The 14670-nt window shown below is 48.0% G+C and overlaps 1 protein-coding gene and 1 pseudogene across 1 annotated transcript in view; one reads left to right on the forward strand and one right to left on the reverse strand.

The window, feature by feature from the left end:
- Positions 1–3776, reverse strand: part of Uck2 (uridine-cytidine kinase 2) — a 74401-nt gene extending 70625 nt beyond the window's left edge. Inside the window, exon 1 of the mRNA XM_045132745.1 lies at positions 3648–3776. Coding sequence (XP_044988680.1) covers positions 3648–3746 — 99 coding nt within the window. The 5' untranslated portion in view covers positions 3747–3776. The remainder of the gene's footprint in view (positions 1–3647) is intronic.
- Positions 3777–6901: 3125 nt separating this feature from the next.
- Positions 6902–14670, forward strand: part of LOC101601964 — a 42044-nt pseudogene continuing 34275 nt past the window's right edge.

The raw sequence follows: 14670 nt of genomic DNA on the forward strand, positions 1-14670 counted from the left end.
TTTCTGGTGTTTCGAGGTAGGGTCCTGCTCTAGTCCAGGCTGACCTGGAATTCACTACGTAGCCTGAGGTTGGCCTCAAACTCACACAATCTTCCTACCGCAGCCACCACGGCCAGCCCATGCCTTTACAAAGCCGGTGGCAGGGACTGGGCAGCACTGCCAGGTCCCAGCTCTGCCACTAGCTGTGTGACCTGAATGCATTAACTCGGCCTCGTTCTCTCATCTACCCTGTGATGACAATGCATGGATGCATAAAACCCACACCACTCAAAAAATAATAAATAAATATTTTTAATAGGTGATGAGACCCCTTAGGCTCCAGAGGCTTGAGAGACTCTTTCTAACTAACTCTAAAATTGTCACTTTTTTTTTTTTTTTGGTAGGGGTTTCACTCTAGCCCAGACTGACCTGGAATTCACTCTGCAGTCTCAGAGTGGGTGATCCTCCTACCCCTGCCTCCCAAGTGCTGGGACTAAAGGCATGCGCCAACAAGCCCAGCTCTAAAGTTGTCGCTTTTTGATAGTGTCCTGAATCCTTTTGCCTTTCTTCCTAAATCCTTTAGCAAGCAGGGCGTGGTGTCGCACGCCTTTACACCTTTAATCCCAGCACTTCTAAGGCACAGGCAGAAGGAATGATGTGAGCTAGAGGCCACCCTGAGACTACAAAGCTAATTCCAGGTCAGCCTGAGTCAGAGTAAGACCCTGCCTTGGAAAAAAAAAAAAAAATCCTTTAGCACCTGTCTAGCTTTCACTATCCTACCTAAAGCTTCAGACTAAGATCCAAGTTTGCTTGTGCTGACCTCTCCAAAGGAGGAAAAATAAAACACTTCACTACAACCATCATAGAATTACAGCAAGCAAATTACAATATGAAATTTTTAGAAGTCGTATGTCCTTTTGAGACAGGGTCTTAGTCACCTAGGCCAGTCATTTATGAAGCTCAGGCTTGACTGCCTCCTTCCTCATGCCCCTGCCTCAGCCTCCCAAGTTATAGTGTGGGAAACTATAAGTAGCGTCACTACTTTGCAATTCTGGTTTTGTTTGTTTTTCAATGCTGGGGACCAAATCCAGGGCCCTACCATAAAGCTAAATTTTTTAAAATATATTTACTTACATGATGGTGGGGAGAGAGAGAGTGTGGCCTCTTGCCTCATTGGACATGAACCACCACATTGTTCATCTGGCTTTACATGGGCACTGGGAAATTGAACTCAGGCTGGAAGGGTTTTAACCACTGAGCCATCTTTCCAGACTGTTTTTTGATTTTTTAAGGGATTCATTTTAATTTTTTTAGTATTTATTTATTAATTTAGTTATTTTGAGAGAAAGATGCAGATATAGAGGGCCACAGCCTCCAGCCACTAGAAACAAACTCCAGACAAATGTCCCACCTTCTATATAAAGCTGGCTTTACGTCAGTACTGGGGAATTGAACCTGGGTCCTTAGGCTTCCCAAGCACATCTTAACAGCTAAGCCATCTCTTCAGCCTCCCTTTTTTATTTTTTATTCTTTTGAGGTAGAGTCTCACCATAGACCAAGCTGACCTGAAACACAGCCTTCCTACCTCTGCCTCCACTCTTTAAAGGTGTGCAATGCAGGGCGTTGTGACCAATGCCTTTAGTCCCAGCATTTGGGAGGCTGAGGTAGGAGGATCACCGTGAGTTTGAGGCCACCCTGAGACTACATAGTGAATTCCAGGTCAGCCTGGGCTAGAGTGAAACCCTACCTCGGGGGTGGGGTGGGGGATACATACATATATATATATATAAAGGGGGGGGGGGACATGGCATCATATGCCCAAAATACGCATATCTTGAGACCTGTGTGAAAGCAGACACTTCTCTGTGGGGAGTTCCTGGCTCTTTCCTCCGTGAGAAGGAAGAGGAAAGAGAACTGGCTTCCACAAGGGCTCACTCTGCATTCCCATGCACATGTTGTCTAGTCAACCCTTAAAATTCATTTTTATTATCAAACGGGAATGCCTGATGAATAAAAAACACAATAAGGATGATAAAGTATTTCACCATTTTAGGATCTGTTTTCGTCTCTGCAGTGACTAAATTATTTACATTGTAACCAAGGTCATTTTGTTTCTAAATGTTCCACTCATCTGCAAGTTTGTCTCTCTCCCCACTAGGAGGGCTGGACTTCAGGTTATCATGTTATCCCCAACTACATGCTGGCCATCTCGCTGGAAATCCAGCCAGGGGGAAATAAGTCTCCATACAACAGGAATATGATATGGAAACAGGACGGCAGGAATGTCATAATACAAATATATATTATATATATAATACATACATATCCTATATATATGATGTCCTGAAAGGACTGGCATCCGATTTGTCTTCAAATGACTAACGTACTAGTGAGGAACATAGCTTAAAACTTAACAAATTTTTTAAAGCAAGGAACAAGCCGAAGCTAAGCTCAGGGCCCTAAAGCACGAAGATTCTAGCTATGGGAGCTGAGGACAAGGATAACTCAATCCTCCAGTTTGCGGGTGCCCGCCGCTGCGGCTGGGCCCCTGGGGCTTCAGTAGTCCAGACGTGGAGAGAGGGGGGGAAAAAAAATGCCCAAGCAAGATGGAGGAGGGGCCACGGCGGAGTTGGCACGGGAGCGAAAACCTCGTGGCACGCTTCTCATGGCGCCAAGCAGCCTTCCTGCCCCGCGCTGCGCTGCCCAGCCCGGGACGCTCGCGCCGCCCGCCCGCCCGCCCGCAGCCCCGCGCAGCGCGGCGCCCACCGCCCCGGGCCCCGCCGGCCGCCCGAGAACTTGGAGGCTGTTAACCGAACGGCAGGGGAACAAGTCGCCCCATCTCGCAGGCGGAGAGGGGAAGCCGAGTAAGAACCATCTGGGAGGGCTCCACCCTTCTCCACCTGCACCCGAGCCCGGGGGTGCCGCCGGGACGCGTCTCCCTGCCTGGCTGATAACACAAAGAACCCCAGGCCCCGCCGGTGGCAGGGGGACGCGGTGACCCCAGGGCGCCTCGGAGCGCAACTTTCTCCCGGGCTCTTTCCGTAGAGGACGGTCGCCCCCTCCTCCCCTCCCGTCCCGTCCCCCGCCGCCCGTCCCGGATGCCGGCGCTCGGGCTCGTCCCCAGGTGGGCTCCCCTACCCCGCACGCCGCCTCCTCCACCCCGCGCGCTCCCGCCACCCTGGCCGCCCGCGGGGGGTCCGGCGTGCCGGCTCGCTCCGCCCCTGGGCGACGGGGGATCCGGAAGGCCGAGGGGCGCCCGGCAGGGGGTGGGGAGAAGAAGAGGGAATGGAAAAGGGGCGCCGGCCCCGAGCCCTCTCCCCCAACGTTGGACTTGCAAAACAATAAGCATCCGCTTCCCGCCCCTCCCCCACGGACCCGGGCCACGAGTCGCCGGCGCCGCGGGGGAGGGAGCGGAGGGGAGCAGGCGTGGGAGCGCGGCCGAGACCCACCCGGGGAGACCCCCCCGCTCCAGTCCCCTGGGGGGGAGCGGGGAAGCGAGGTCCGTCCCCCATCCCACCGACCCCGCGCCGACACGGGCGCACGGAGGACGGCCAAGGCGCGCGGGCCACGCGGTGGCTTTTGCAGCAACTGACACGGGCCGCGGCCACATGCGCCGCCGCCGCCGGGGGGCCCGAGCGGGGGATCGGGGGCGCGCGGCCCCGCCGTACCTTGCCGCTGGCCGTGCCGCCGCTCACGCCGATCAGGAAGGGCTCGCCGCCGTTGGGCTGCTGGTGGTTCTGCAGGGTCTGCTCGCTGTCCCCGGCCATGGCTCGCGCCGCCCCGCCTGTCGCTCGCTGCCTGCGCGAACGGACGCACGCTCCCCGCCCGCGTCCCTGCCCGCAGCCGCCGCCGCCGCCGCCGCTCGCACCGGACCGAGCCCGGGGGTCCTCTGTCTGTCCCGGAGGCACCCTGAGCCCGCCTGCGCCCCGCAGCGGGGTTTACATCCCAGGCCCAGGTCAGCGTGACGACGGCTGCTCCAATCCGGGCGGGCAGCGCGCTGCTATTCGCCGAGGAGTCTGGCCCCAGCCTCCGCCCCGCCCGGGCCCCGCCGCCGCCGCCGCCGCCCGAGGTCTCTGGGAAAGGTGTGAGCACCACTCCCCTCCCCACCCGCCGGATTAACCCTTTCCCCGACCGACTGCCCGCTCCTGCGGGGTGCGGAGGGTGGGCGGGGAGAGACAGACAGACAGACAAGGTCAGCGTTTTCAGGTGGCAAGCCGCCACCTATTTCCAGAGATCAAAGAAGGGGAGGAAGGCTCCAGGTTGGAGAAGCATAATTAGAACAAGCAGGGAAGATGAGACAAAGAGGTAAATGACACGCACCCCCTTATCCAGGCCAAAAACTTGTGTTTTCAAAGAATGAACAGACACCCCACCTCCAACCCCACTCCAAAGCGCCACTGGCTTTAAGTAATTCCTGTCTGGGAGACCCCCAAGCGCCATTCTCCAGAGCATGTCTTCTCCTGTGGCATTCTAGAGAAGGGTAGATTGAGGGGAGCTATGTAAAAGGTACCTCCTTGCCAAAAGGACCACTGCCCTCCCACATCACAGCATCTCCAATCCCCAATACTGACGTCCCCGGAGGAGTGAGAGTGGGGGGCAGCATTAAATAACAATGCTGTTTTAATTCATTGATACCTTTAATGGAACTGGACTGGTAGCAGTCGCTTGGTTATGAAGGCAGAACCAAGCAGTGACTGACAGGAGTCCTCGTCTCTGCCGCCAGCTTTCGGGATGGACATCAAGGTCCATGAGGAAGGGGTCGGCTGTGCCTCAGCACTCCTATCTAATACATGGGAATAATGCGCCCAGACACTAAGATTGCTGTGGGATAATGGTGGAAAAGTTATCAGAATAGCACGGCCTAGCCTCTATATATTAGAGTTTGAAGAGAAAAGGCCCCCAAAGGCCTGAACTAGAAAGATAAGTTTTGAGGCCCACGGTGGAGAGAGGTCTGACTGAACTAGCAACTTCTGGCTCTGCCCTGCTGACCTTGTCAAGGAGCTGATGGGATTCGAGACTCTAAAAGCTTAAGTCACTAAGGTTCTCTAGCCTGGCGTGGTGGGGTCTCACTCTAGCTCAGGCTGACCTGGAATTCATTATGTAGTCTCAGGGTAGTCTCGAACTCACAACAATCCTCCTACCTCTGCTTCCCAAGTGCTGGGATTAAAGGTGTGTGCCACCGTGCCTGGCAAGAAAACATTTTTATTATAACACTGGTGTCCATTTGTTTGTTTTAGTTGGTTTCATCAGGGAGGACTAAAACATTTCTTCTCTTTGATTTTTTTTTAATTACTACATCCCCAACACTTAAGAGCACTTTGAGGCATATAAAAGGGCTTCAATAAGTATTTCTTGGGGGCTGGAGAGATGACTTAACAGTTAAAGACACTTGCTTGCAAAACCTGATGGCCTGGGTTTAAGTCCCCAATACCCACATAAAGCCAAATGCACAAAGAGGCACATGTATCTGGAATTCGTTTAGAGTGGCAGGAGACCCCAGCATATCCATGCCCTCTCAAATAAATGAATAATTTTTTGGGGGGGGTTCAAAGTACGATCTCAATTTAGTTCAGGCTGACTTGGATTTCACTATGTAATCTCAGGGTGGCCTCAAACTCCTGATGATCCTCCTACCTCTGCCTACTTAGTGCTGGGATTAAAGGCATGCACCACTATGCCCAACTCTGAATAAATATTTTTTAAATAATTAATATTATTGGGTTGGCAAAATGGCTTAGCAGTTAAAGCACTTGCCTGTAAAGCCTAAGGGTCCAGGTTCAATTCTCCAGGTCCCATGTAAGCCAGATGCACAAGATGGCACGAGTGTCTGGAGTTCCTTTGCAATGGCTACAGTCCCTGGCATGCCCATTCTCCCCCTCCCTCACTCCCCCCCCCTCTGTCACTCTCTCTCCCTCCCTCCCTCCTTCCTTCTGTCATAAATAAATAAATAAATCAGAAAAAAATTACTGGGGCTGGAGGGATGGCTTAGTGGTTAAGGCACTTGCCTACAAAGCCTAATCGCCTGTTTAGATTCCCCAGTCCCCACATAAAGCCGAATGCACAAGGTGGTACCTGTGTCTGGAGTTTGTTTGCAGTGGCTACAGGCCTTAGCATAGTCATTGTCTCTCTCTGTCTTTCTCCCCCTCTGTCTCTCTTTCTCATAAATAAATAAAATATTTTAAATATATATTTATTGGATGGATGATGGGACAGCACATCTCATTTCTTCCTCCTGAGCAAAACGGCAAGAAATCAAATGCAGGATATATTTCATGTGTATTTGCTGGATGAGCAAATGAGCGAATGTGTTAAAGGTAAAAAAGGCACAAGCAAACATATGTAGCATTTTGAAAAGAAAGGTGGTGCTCCCCTGATTGCCATTGTGTGGTTACTACTCTTATTATTTTTTAATATTTTATTTTTATTCATTAATTTGAGAGGGAGAGAGAGATACAGAAATATGCAGGTAGAAAGAGAGAGAGAGAGAGAATAGATGAGCCAGGGCCTCCAGCCTGCAAACAAACCCCAGATGTGTGTGCCCCTTGTGCATCTGGTTTACGTGGGTCCTGGGGAGTCAAACCTGGGTCCTTTGGCTTTGCAGGCAAGCACCTTAACTGCAAAGCCATCTCTCCAGCCGACTACTCTTATTTTTAATTTTTTTTTTTCATGGCTGCTATGGTTCAGATGTGGTTTGTCCTCACCAAAACTCATAGTGACATTTAATTCCCAAAGTAACAGTAGTGAGAGGTCTTGGGCCATTAAGAGGGAGAGGAATGAGTAATGAGGGTTCATCTCTTACAAAGGGATTCACGGAGTTCCAGCTAGTGGTTCTATTCTCACGACTCCTTGGCTTTCTCTCACATTCCCCAACCAGTGTCTGTGGACTGCTGGCACCATCTTCTGCCATCCCCCACGTTGGACCATGCTCGGAGGCTTTCCTACTTTCCAGTACTTTCTTTGGAATTCTAAGCTGTGTGCAACTAGTGTTGGTGTGGTTGAGCTAACTTGTTAACTGAATGGCATGCTAGTTTCTTTCCACCTTACTTAACACCAATAACATTTCAACTTTGTGTATGACATCCACAAAGTACTCTGAAAAAGTCAAAAGCTCTCTGTTGTTTTTCTTTTTAATTTTTATTTATTTGAGAGAGATAGAGGCAGGTCGACAGAGAGAAAGGGCGTGCCAGGGCCTTTAGTCACTGTAAATGGCCTCCAGACACATGTGCTGTCTTGTGCATCTGGCTTAGATGGGACCTTGGGAATCAAACCTGGGTCCTTCGGCTTGGCAGGCACATGCCTTAACCATTTAAGCCATCTCACCAGCCCTCAGAAGCTTTCTATAGAGAGGAGAGATCTAATTAACAAATGATACGAGCTGTACTTCGCACTACTTTTTTTTTTTTTTTTTTTTTTTTTTTTTTTACTTTCCCTCGCCATCCCCAAGGCTGGCTTGCTCACACCACAGGAAGTTACCCATGTCTGTTTAAAGTAATAAACATGGTGACCTCAACAAGGACTTAAGTGTCTCTGCTCTCTGCAAAGCAAAGTATACTGCCTTGGCTGTTATTCCCTGTGCTGTGTCATCCTCCCTTGGGAGGCTGGTCACCAAATCCCAGAGCTAGGGATGTTCACACCACATTTGAGTCTACTGTAGTAATTACACTGCAGACTCTGAATAAGTGATTTTGAGCTGACCTCCTGTACCTCCCACTAAGGAAAAAAAAACAAAAACATTTTTTAATAAAATCAGATTGGAGAAAATACATCTTCTTGGCACTTGTGATCATTCTTCTCATTTTCTGCAGATTTCATATCGACCAAGTGCTGTCCGGATTAACGTGTGAGGATGAAATCAGCAGGGCTATGCAGCTGTGCCCAAGAACAACGCAGCGTCGCTGGGGACATGCGGACAGCCCTCTGTCCGTCTGCCGCTCCCTTGGAGCAGCCCTCATTCTGAGGCGCCGGCTGAACTGCTCCCCCAGTAGGTGCCCTGGGGACACCGGCCAATCCTCCACTTGTCTGTCCGTCCCCCTCAAGAAGAATGGATGTCATCACACTCAGCACTGACCGGAGCATTTTAGTTCTCCCTGTGGCCTTCCTAACTACTCCCAGCTTTTCTTTTTTTTTTTTCTTTTCCCAGTCAGCAGTTGTTGTGACGGGCCATACGTGCTGCTCAGAATGACGCCTTCATGCTATTAGAGCTGTATCAACATCCAGCTCCGGCCGTCATCAGTCGTGGTGACAGATGCTATTAGACATGATGCAGAGTCAGACCCACAGCCAGGGCAGCAGCAGTGCGGCTGCAAATGCAAATGCTTGGGCTCCACCCCCGAAGCAGTGACTCTGAGTGAGGCCCACAGGCTGCTTCACAAGCTTGTGGGTCATTCTAGTACCCGCTGAAGTTGGACAAGCATGGACTGACCTAGTTAGCTGAAGGAGAAGCACCAGTCAGAAAACCGAGGTGTGTGTGTGTGTGTGTGTGTAATTATTATGCTTAGTGAGAGAGAGGGACAGAAAGAGAGAGTATGGGGTGCACCAGGACCTCTTGCTGCTGCAAATGAACTCCAGATGCTTATGTGCATCTGGCTTTATGTGAATGCTGGGGAATTGAACCCTGGCCAGTAGGCTTTGCAAGACATCACCTTTAACCATCGAGCATCTTTCCAGCACCTCAGAAAACCAAATTTTTATCCTTGATTTGGGGATTTTGTTTGCTCGCTTGCTTGCTTTTTGCCGGGGCAGGGTGTCACTGTAGCCCAGGCTCACCCTATAGCCCCAGGCTGGCCCCAAACACATGGAGATCCTCCTACCTCAGCCGTCCAGTGCACCACTGCAAAGGTGGGGCTAGGAGATCTTTTTTAAATATTTTTTTATTTATTTATGAGAAGAGAGAGACTGGGCATGCCGGCACCTCCTGCTGCGGAACACTTTCCAGTCCTGTGTGCCACTTTGTGCATCAGGCTGCGTGTGGGGACTGGGGAATGGAACCCAAGTCAGCGGGCTTTGCAAACAAGCACATTTAACTGTTGAGTCATCTCACAGCTGTGGGAGTACTTTTTTCGAAGTTACTATTATTCAGTTTGGTTTTGGTTTTCTGAGTTAGGGTCTCGCTCTTGCTCAGGCTGACCTGGAATTCACTATGTAGTCTCAGGGTGGCCTCGCGGTAATCCTCCTACCTCTGCCTCCTGAGTGCTGGGATTGAAGGTTATGTGTGCCACCATGCCCAGCTGATTTGTTTGAAACCAGGCTGGCCTTGACCTTACTATGTAGCCGAACTTCTGATGCTCCTGCCTCCTCCTCCAAGCACTATGATCACATGCATGCATAACCACAGCACCTCGTTCTATGCAGTGCTGGGACTCTAAGCTACAGCTGCGGGGAGACATGCGCTCTACTGGCTGAGCGCCCCAGCCCCGTGCCTAACTTGTCGCCTTTGACTTACTTTCATTTCTACAAACCTCAGTTTCTTTCACTGTTAAGATACTAAACTGGTAAACGGCTGTGAAAACAGTACAAATTAGCTCAAATCAGATATCACCTCCTTGCCCTCCTCTTTTTACCATAGCTTTCTGATTTGTCACACAAGTACACCACTTAGGGATTAGATGTTCCAAAAATCAGTACTACTAATCCTCAAAGGTACCTCTAATAAGAATTAAAACAATGTCTACCCATAAAATAGTGATAAATCTTTGAAGGCTTAAAGGTTATTTGAAGCCAGGCCTGCTGGTTTATGCCTTTAATCCCAGTACTCAGGAGGCAGAGGTAGGAGGATTGTTGTGAGGCCACATAGTTCTAGGTCAGCCCGGGCTAGAATGAGAGCCTATCTCAGAAAAACAAAAAATAAGTATTTGATTTATATACCGGAAATGCATATGTGTAAGATATTACGAAGCACCCCACTACTACGCACAATATTTTTCTTTGTTTTTCAAGAAAGGGTCTTGCTCTAGTTCAGGCTGACCTGGAATTCACTATGTAACCTCAGGGTTGCCTCAAACTCAAGCAATCCTCCTACCTCTGCCTACCAAGTGCTGGGATTAAAGTCATGTGCCACCAACCCTGACTCTATACACAAATTTTATGTTCTATATATTAGTTTAAAATTATTTTTCCAGGGCTAGAGAGATGGCTTAGTGGTTAAGGCACTTGCCGGCAAAACCAAGATACCAGGTGTCATTCCACAGACCCACGTAAGTCAGATGCACAAGGTGGCACATGTGTCTGGAGTTCATATGCAGTGGCTGGAGGCCCTGGCATGCCTCTTTCTCTTTCTCCCAGATAAATATTATTGTTAAAATAATTTTTCTGAGACAGGGTCTCGCGATATAGCCCTCAGGACCCTGTCTCAAAACAACAAAAATAACTTAAAAGGTAATCAAAATAGGCAAGTCTATTGAGTTAGAAGTAGATTAGTAGTTGCCTACCGCTTGGAAGATGTGAGAGGAAACGGGCAGTGAATAGTAATAGGTCTAGAGGTTTTGAGGGGAAGAAGGCTGCTCTAAAAATGATTCTTGTGGGGTTGGAGAGAGGCTTAGTGATTAAGACACTTGGCTGCAAAGCCTAAGGACCCAGGTTCAATTCCCTAGTACCCACATACGCAAGATACACAAGGTGGCGCATGCAGTCTGGTGTTTGTTTGCAGCTAGTGGCTGGAGGATCTGGCGCATCCATTCTCTTTCTATCTGCCCCCTTCTCTCTCAAATAATTTTGTTTTTGTTTTTGTTTTTCGAGGTAGGGTCTGACTCTAGTCCAGGATGACCTGGAATTAACTATGTAGTCTCAGGGTGGCCCCAAACTCACAGTGATCCTCCTGTCTGCCTCCCGAGTGCTGGTGTAAAATGCGTGCACCACCACACCTGGCTCAAATAAATATTTTTAAAAAATAATTGTTGTGATGGTTGTGTACATTAATATGCTAAAAACATTGACTTATACAATGTAAATTGAGGATTGGGTGGTATATCAATTTTTTTTGAAAAATGGGCATCAACAAAATAGATAAAAGAGTACAAAACTAATTAATAACAAAGTGAAAAAAAATAAGGCAGTGATTGGAAATTTGACACCCATCATTGTCTCATTATCACTAAAGTATCACTATCACTTTTGAGTGATCAGCCAACTCTACTGTCTTCACAAGCACCATTGCCCATTTCTGTTAAAGGCCAGCACTACTGCACCTGGACATTATTCCCCTTCATGAGCATTCCTCTCCAGTAGTGACATCTTTAGTTATTTTTGAGGTAGGGTCTCCCTCTAGTCCAGGCTGACCTGGAATTCCCTATGGAGTCTCAGGGTGGCCTCGAACTCACGGCGATCCTCCTACCTCTGCCTTCCCAGTGCTGGGATTAAAGGCGTGTGCTACCACGCCCAGCAAATAAAAACATTAAAAAAAAAATCAACTAATTGCCAGGCATGGTGGCTCATGCCTTTATTCCCAGCACTGGGGAGGCAGAGGTAGGAGGATCGCCATGAGTTCGAGGCCACCCTGAGACTCCATAGGGAATTCCAGGTCAGCCTGGGCTACAGTGAGAACCTACCTCAAAAAAAACCTTTTTTTTTATTTATTTGAGAGAGAGAGAATGCACACACCTCTAGCCGCTGTAAATGAACTCCAGATGTATGTGCCACCATGAGCATCTGGCCAGCCAGGTAAAATGTGCCAAATGATGCAAGGTTGGCATGTCAGTTATGGGGAACACCAACTGCTCTCTGATGGAGTTGAGGCCTATTCCATGGGACGGAAGTCATGCCTGGTACTGGAAACCTATCAACAACCTATGGCTGGGGAAGTCATAAGTCCTTGGGGGAAACTACTATTCTTGTTTGGCTAAATGGATATATTATGCTCACCGAATTGGCCTCTAAATATTTGGTTATGCCCATATATTAAGGCTACTCTCACTTGTGGTTAGAGAAGCTTCTCTTTTCAGATGACATTGACCACTAGGGAGACTCAAAACTCATTAGAATGCTGGGAAGTTACAGTGAAATGTTTAGAAGTAAGTAAGACTTCTCTCCCACACACTCCAAGGCTCAGGGACCATTATGGAAGAGGTGGAGGGAAGAAGGTAAGAGCCAAAGGATGGAAAGGAGTACTTTAGCATTCTGTCTTGCAGACATAATGTAGCAGTTGCATTCATGACCTCACAGACCTGCGTACTATGAAGACAAAAAAAAAAAAAAAAAAAAATGATGACCTCAAAATTGAAGAGGGGACTAGATAGAATAAGGAGTTCAATGGAGGAGTCATAGAGGGGGGAATTGTGATCAAGGTACATTGTGTATATATGTATGGAAGTTGTCAACAAAAAGTTTAAAACGGGGATGAAGAGATGGTTTAGTCATTAAAGTGCTTGCCTGAGAAGCCTAAGGACCCAGGTTTGATTCCTCAGTACCCATGAAAGCCAGATGCACAAGGTAGCACATGCACCTGGAGATCATTTGCAGTGGCTAGAGACCTTGCTGTGCCCATTCTCTGTCTCCCTTCCTCTCTCAGAAATAAATAAATACAATGTTAAATAAGTTTAAAAGAGAATAGTAATAATGAAAGCTGGGTGTAGTGGCGCACACCTTTAATCCCAGCACTAGGGTGTCAGAGGTAGGAGGACTGCCATGAGTTCGCGGCCACCCTGAGACTACACAGCATGCAACCAGTCCTGTGGTGTAATTTCCAGCGCCAAAGGGCAAAAGAGAAATAGTTTATTCGGTCTGATATTAAATTAGCCACTACAGCTCTCTTTTGATAATGGATAACTGTTACATAATGCATCCTTTCCCAACATTTTTGTTTGTTTGTTTTTGTTTTTCAAGGTAGGGTCTCACTCTGGTCCAGGCTGGCCTGGAATTCACTATGTAGTCTCAGGGTGGCCTCGAACTCATGGAGATCCACCTACCTCTGGCCCCTGAGTGCTGGGATTAAAGGCGTGCGCCACTATGCCCGGCTTCCTTTCCCAACTTTCAATACATCTGTGCTGATGAATCTAAAAAATGTGTCTCTTGTTGGGTGTGGTGTCACATGCCTTTAATCCCAGCACTCAGGAGGAAGAGGTAGGAGGATCACCATGAGTATGAGGCCACTCTGAGACTACATAGTGAATTCTAGATCAGCCTAGGCTAGAGCGAGACTCTGCCTTGAACAAACAAAACTAAATAAAATAAAATGTGTCTCTTGCTGGCTGTCTATATGTTGTTTCCTTACCCAAGCCAACAATCCCTGATGAACCTGTTGGTTAGTATTCGTAGCAGGGCTGCCAGCAGAGCCTTATTTCGGTGTTTGGTTTTCTGGTCATGCTTTTATTTCAAATTTACTTCACTTATTCACTCATTCATTCATTTATTTATTTTAGTTTTTCCAGATAGGGTCTCACTCTAGCCCAGGCTGATCTGAAATTCACTATGTAGCCTCAGGCTGGCCTTGAATTGACAGTGATCCTCCTACTTCAGCCTCCTAAATGCTGGAATTAAAAGTGTGCACTCAAAGAAAACAAAACAAAAAAATCCAACCAAGCTGGGCATGGTGGTACATGCCTTTAATCTCAGCACTAGGGAGGCAGAGAGGTAGGAGGATCACTGTGAGTTCAAGGCCACCCTGAGACTACCCAGTGAATTCTATAGGTCAACCTGGGCTACAGCAAGACTCTGCCTCAGAAAACCAAATCAAACAAAAACCAACCAAACAAAAAAAGGTGTGCACTACCAGACCTGGCAATTATATTAGCATTTTTTGTTGTGTGAGCTCATACTGTAGCCCAGGCTAGCTTCAAGTTTGCAGTCCTGCCTCAGCCTTCCAAGTGTTGGGATCATAGGTATGCACCACTATACCAGGTGCTTGCTGGTTTTGTTTTACTTTCCAAAAGTATATGCACATTTCAACTGCATATCTATTTTAGCACCAGGTACACAGGTACTAATGTCTCTACTAGTTTGCAAATATATATATATATATATATATATATATATATATATATATGTATGTATGTATGTATGTATGTATGTATTTGTTTGTTTGTTTTTGAGGTAGGGTATCACTCTAGCCCAGGCTGACCTGGAATTCACTACGTAGTTTCAGGGTGGTCTTGAACTCACAGACATCCTCCACCTTGGCCAGCTGCAAATATTTTTGTTTATTTATTTGCATGTGTATGAGAGGAGTGGCAAGCCAAGGTCTTTTGCTACTGCAAACACCAGATATTGCACCACTTTTTTTTTTTTTGAGGTCTCACTCTAGCTTAGGCTGGCCTGGAATTCATTATGTAGTTTCAGGGTGGCCTTGAACTCAGGGTGATCCTCCTACTTCTGCCTCCCGAGTGCTGGGATTAAAAACCTGCACCAACGCTGGAGAAATGGCTTAGCGGTTTAGTGCTTGCCTGTGAAGACTAAGGACACTGGTTCGAGGCTCAGTTCCCCAGGACCCATGTTAGCCAGATGCACAAGGGGGCGCATGCATCTGGAGTTCGTTTGCAGTGGCTGGAAGCCCTGGCGTGCCCATTCTCACTTTCTCACTATCTGCCTCTTTCTCTCTCTGTCACTTTCAAAAAAAATAAATAAAAATGAACAAAAAATATTAAAAAAAAAAAAAAACGTGCACCACCATGCCCAGCTGCACCACTTTTTTGTTGTCTGGTTTTACATGGTGCTGTGGAATTGTACCTTGGCCAAGGGGCTTTGCAAGCAAGTACCTTAAAC

The sequence above is a fragment of the Jaculus jaculus genome, chromosome 1, assembly GCF_020740685.1.
Source record: "Jaculus jaculus isolate mJacJac1 chromosome 1, mJacJac1.mat.Y.cur, whole genome shotgun sequence".
Taxonomy (NCBI): Eukaryota; Metazoa; Chordata; class Mammalia; order Rodentia; family Dipodidae; genus Jaculus; species Jaculus jaculus.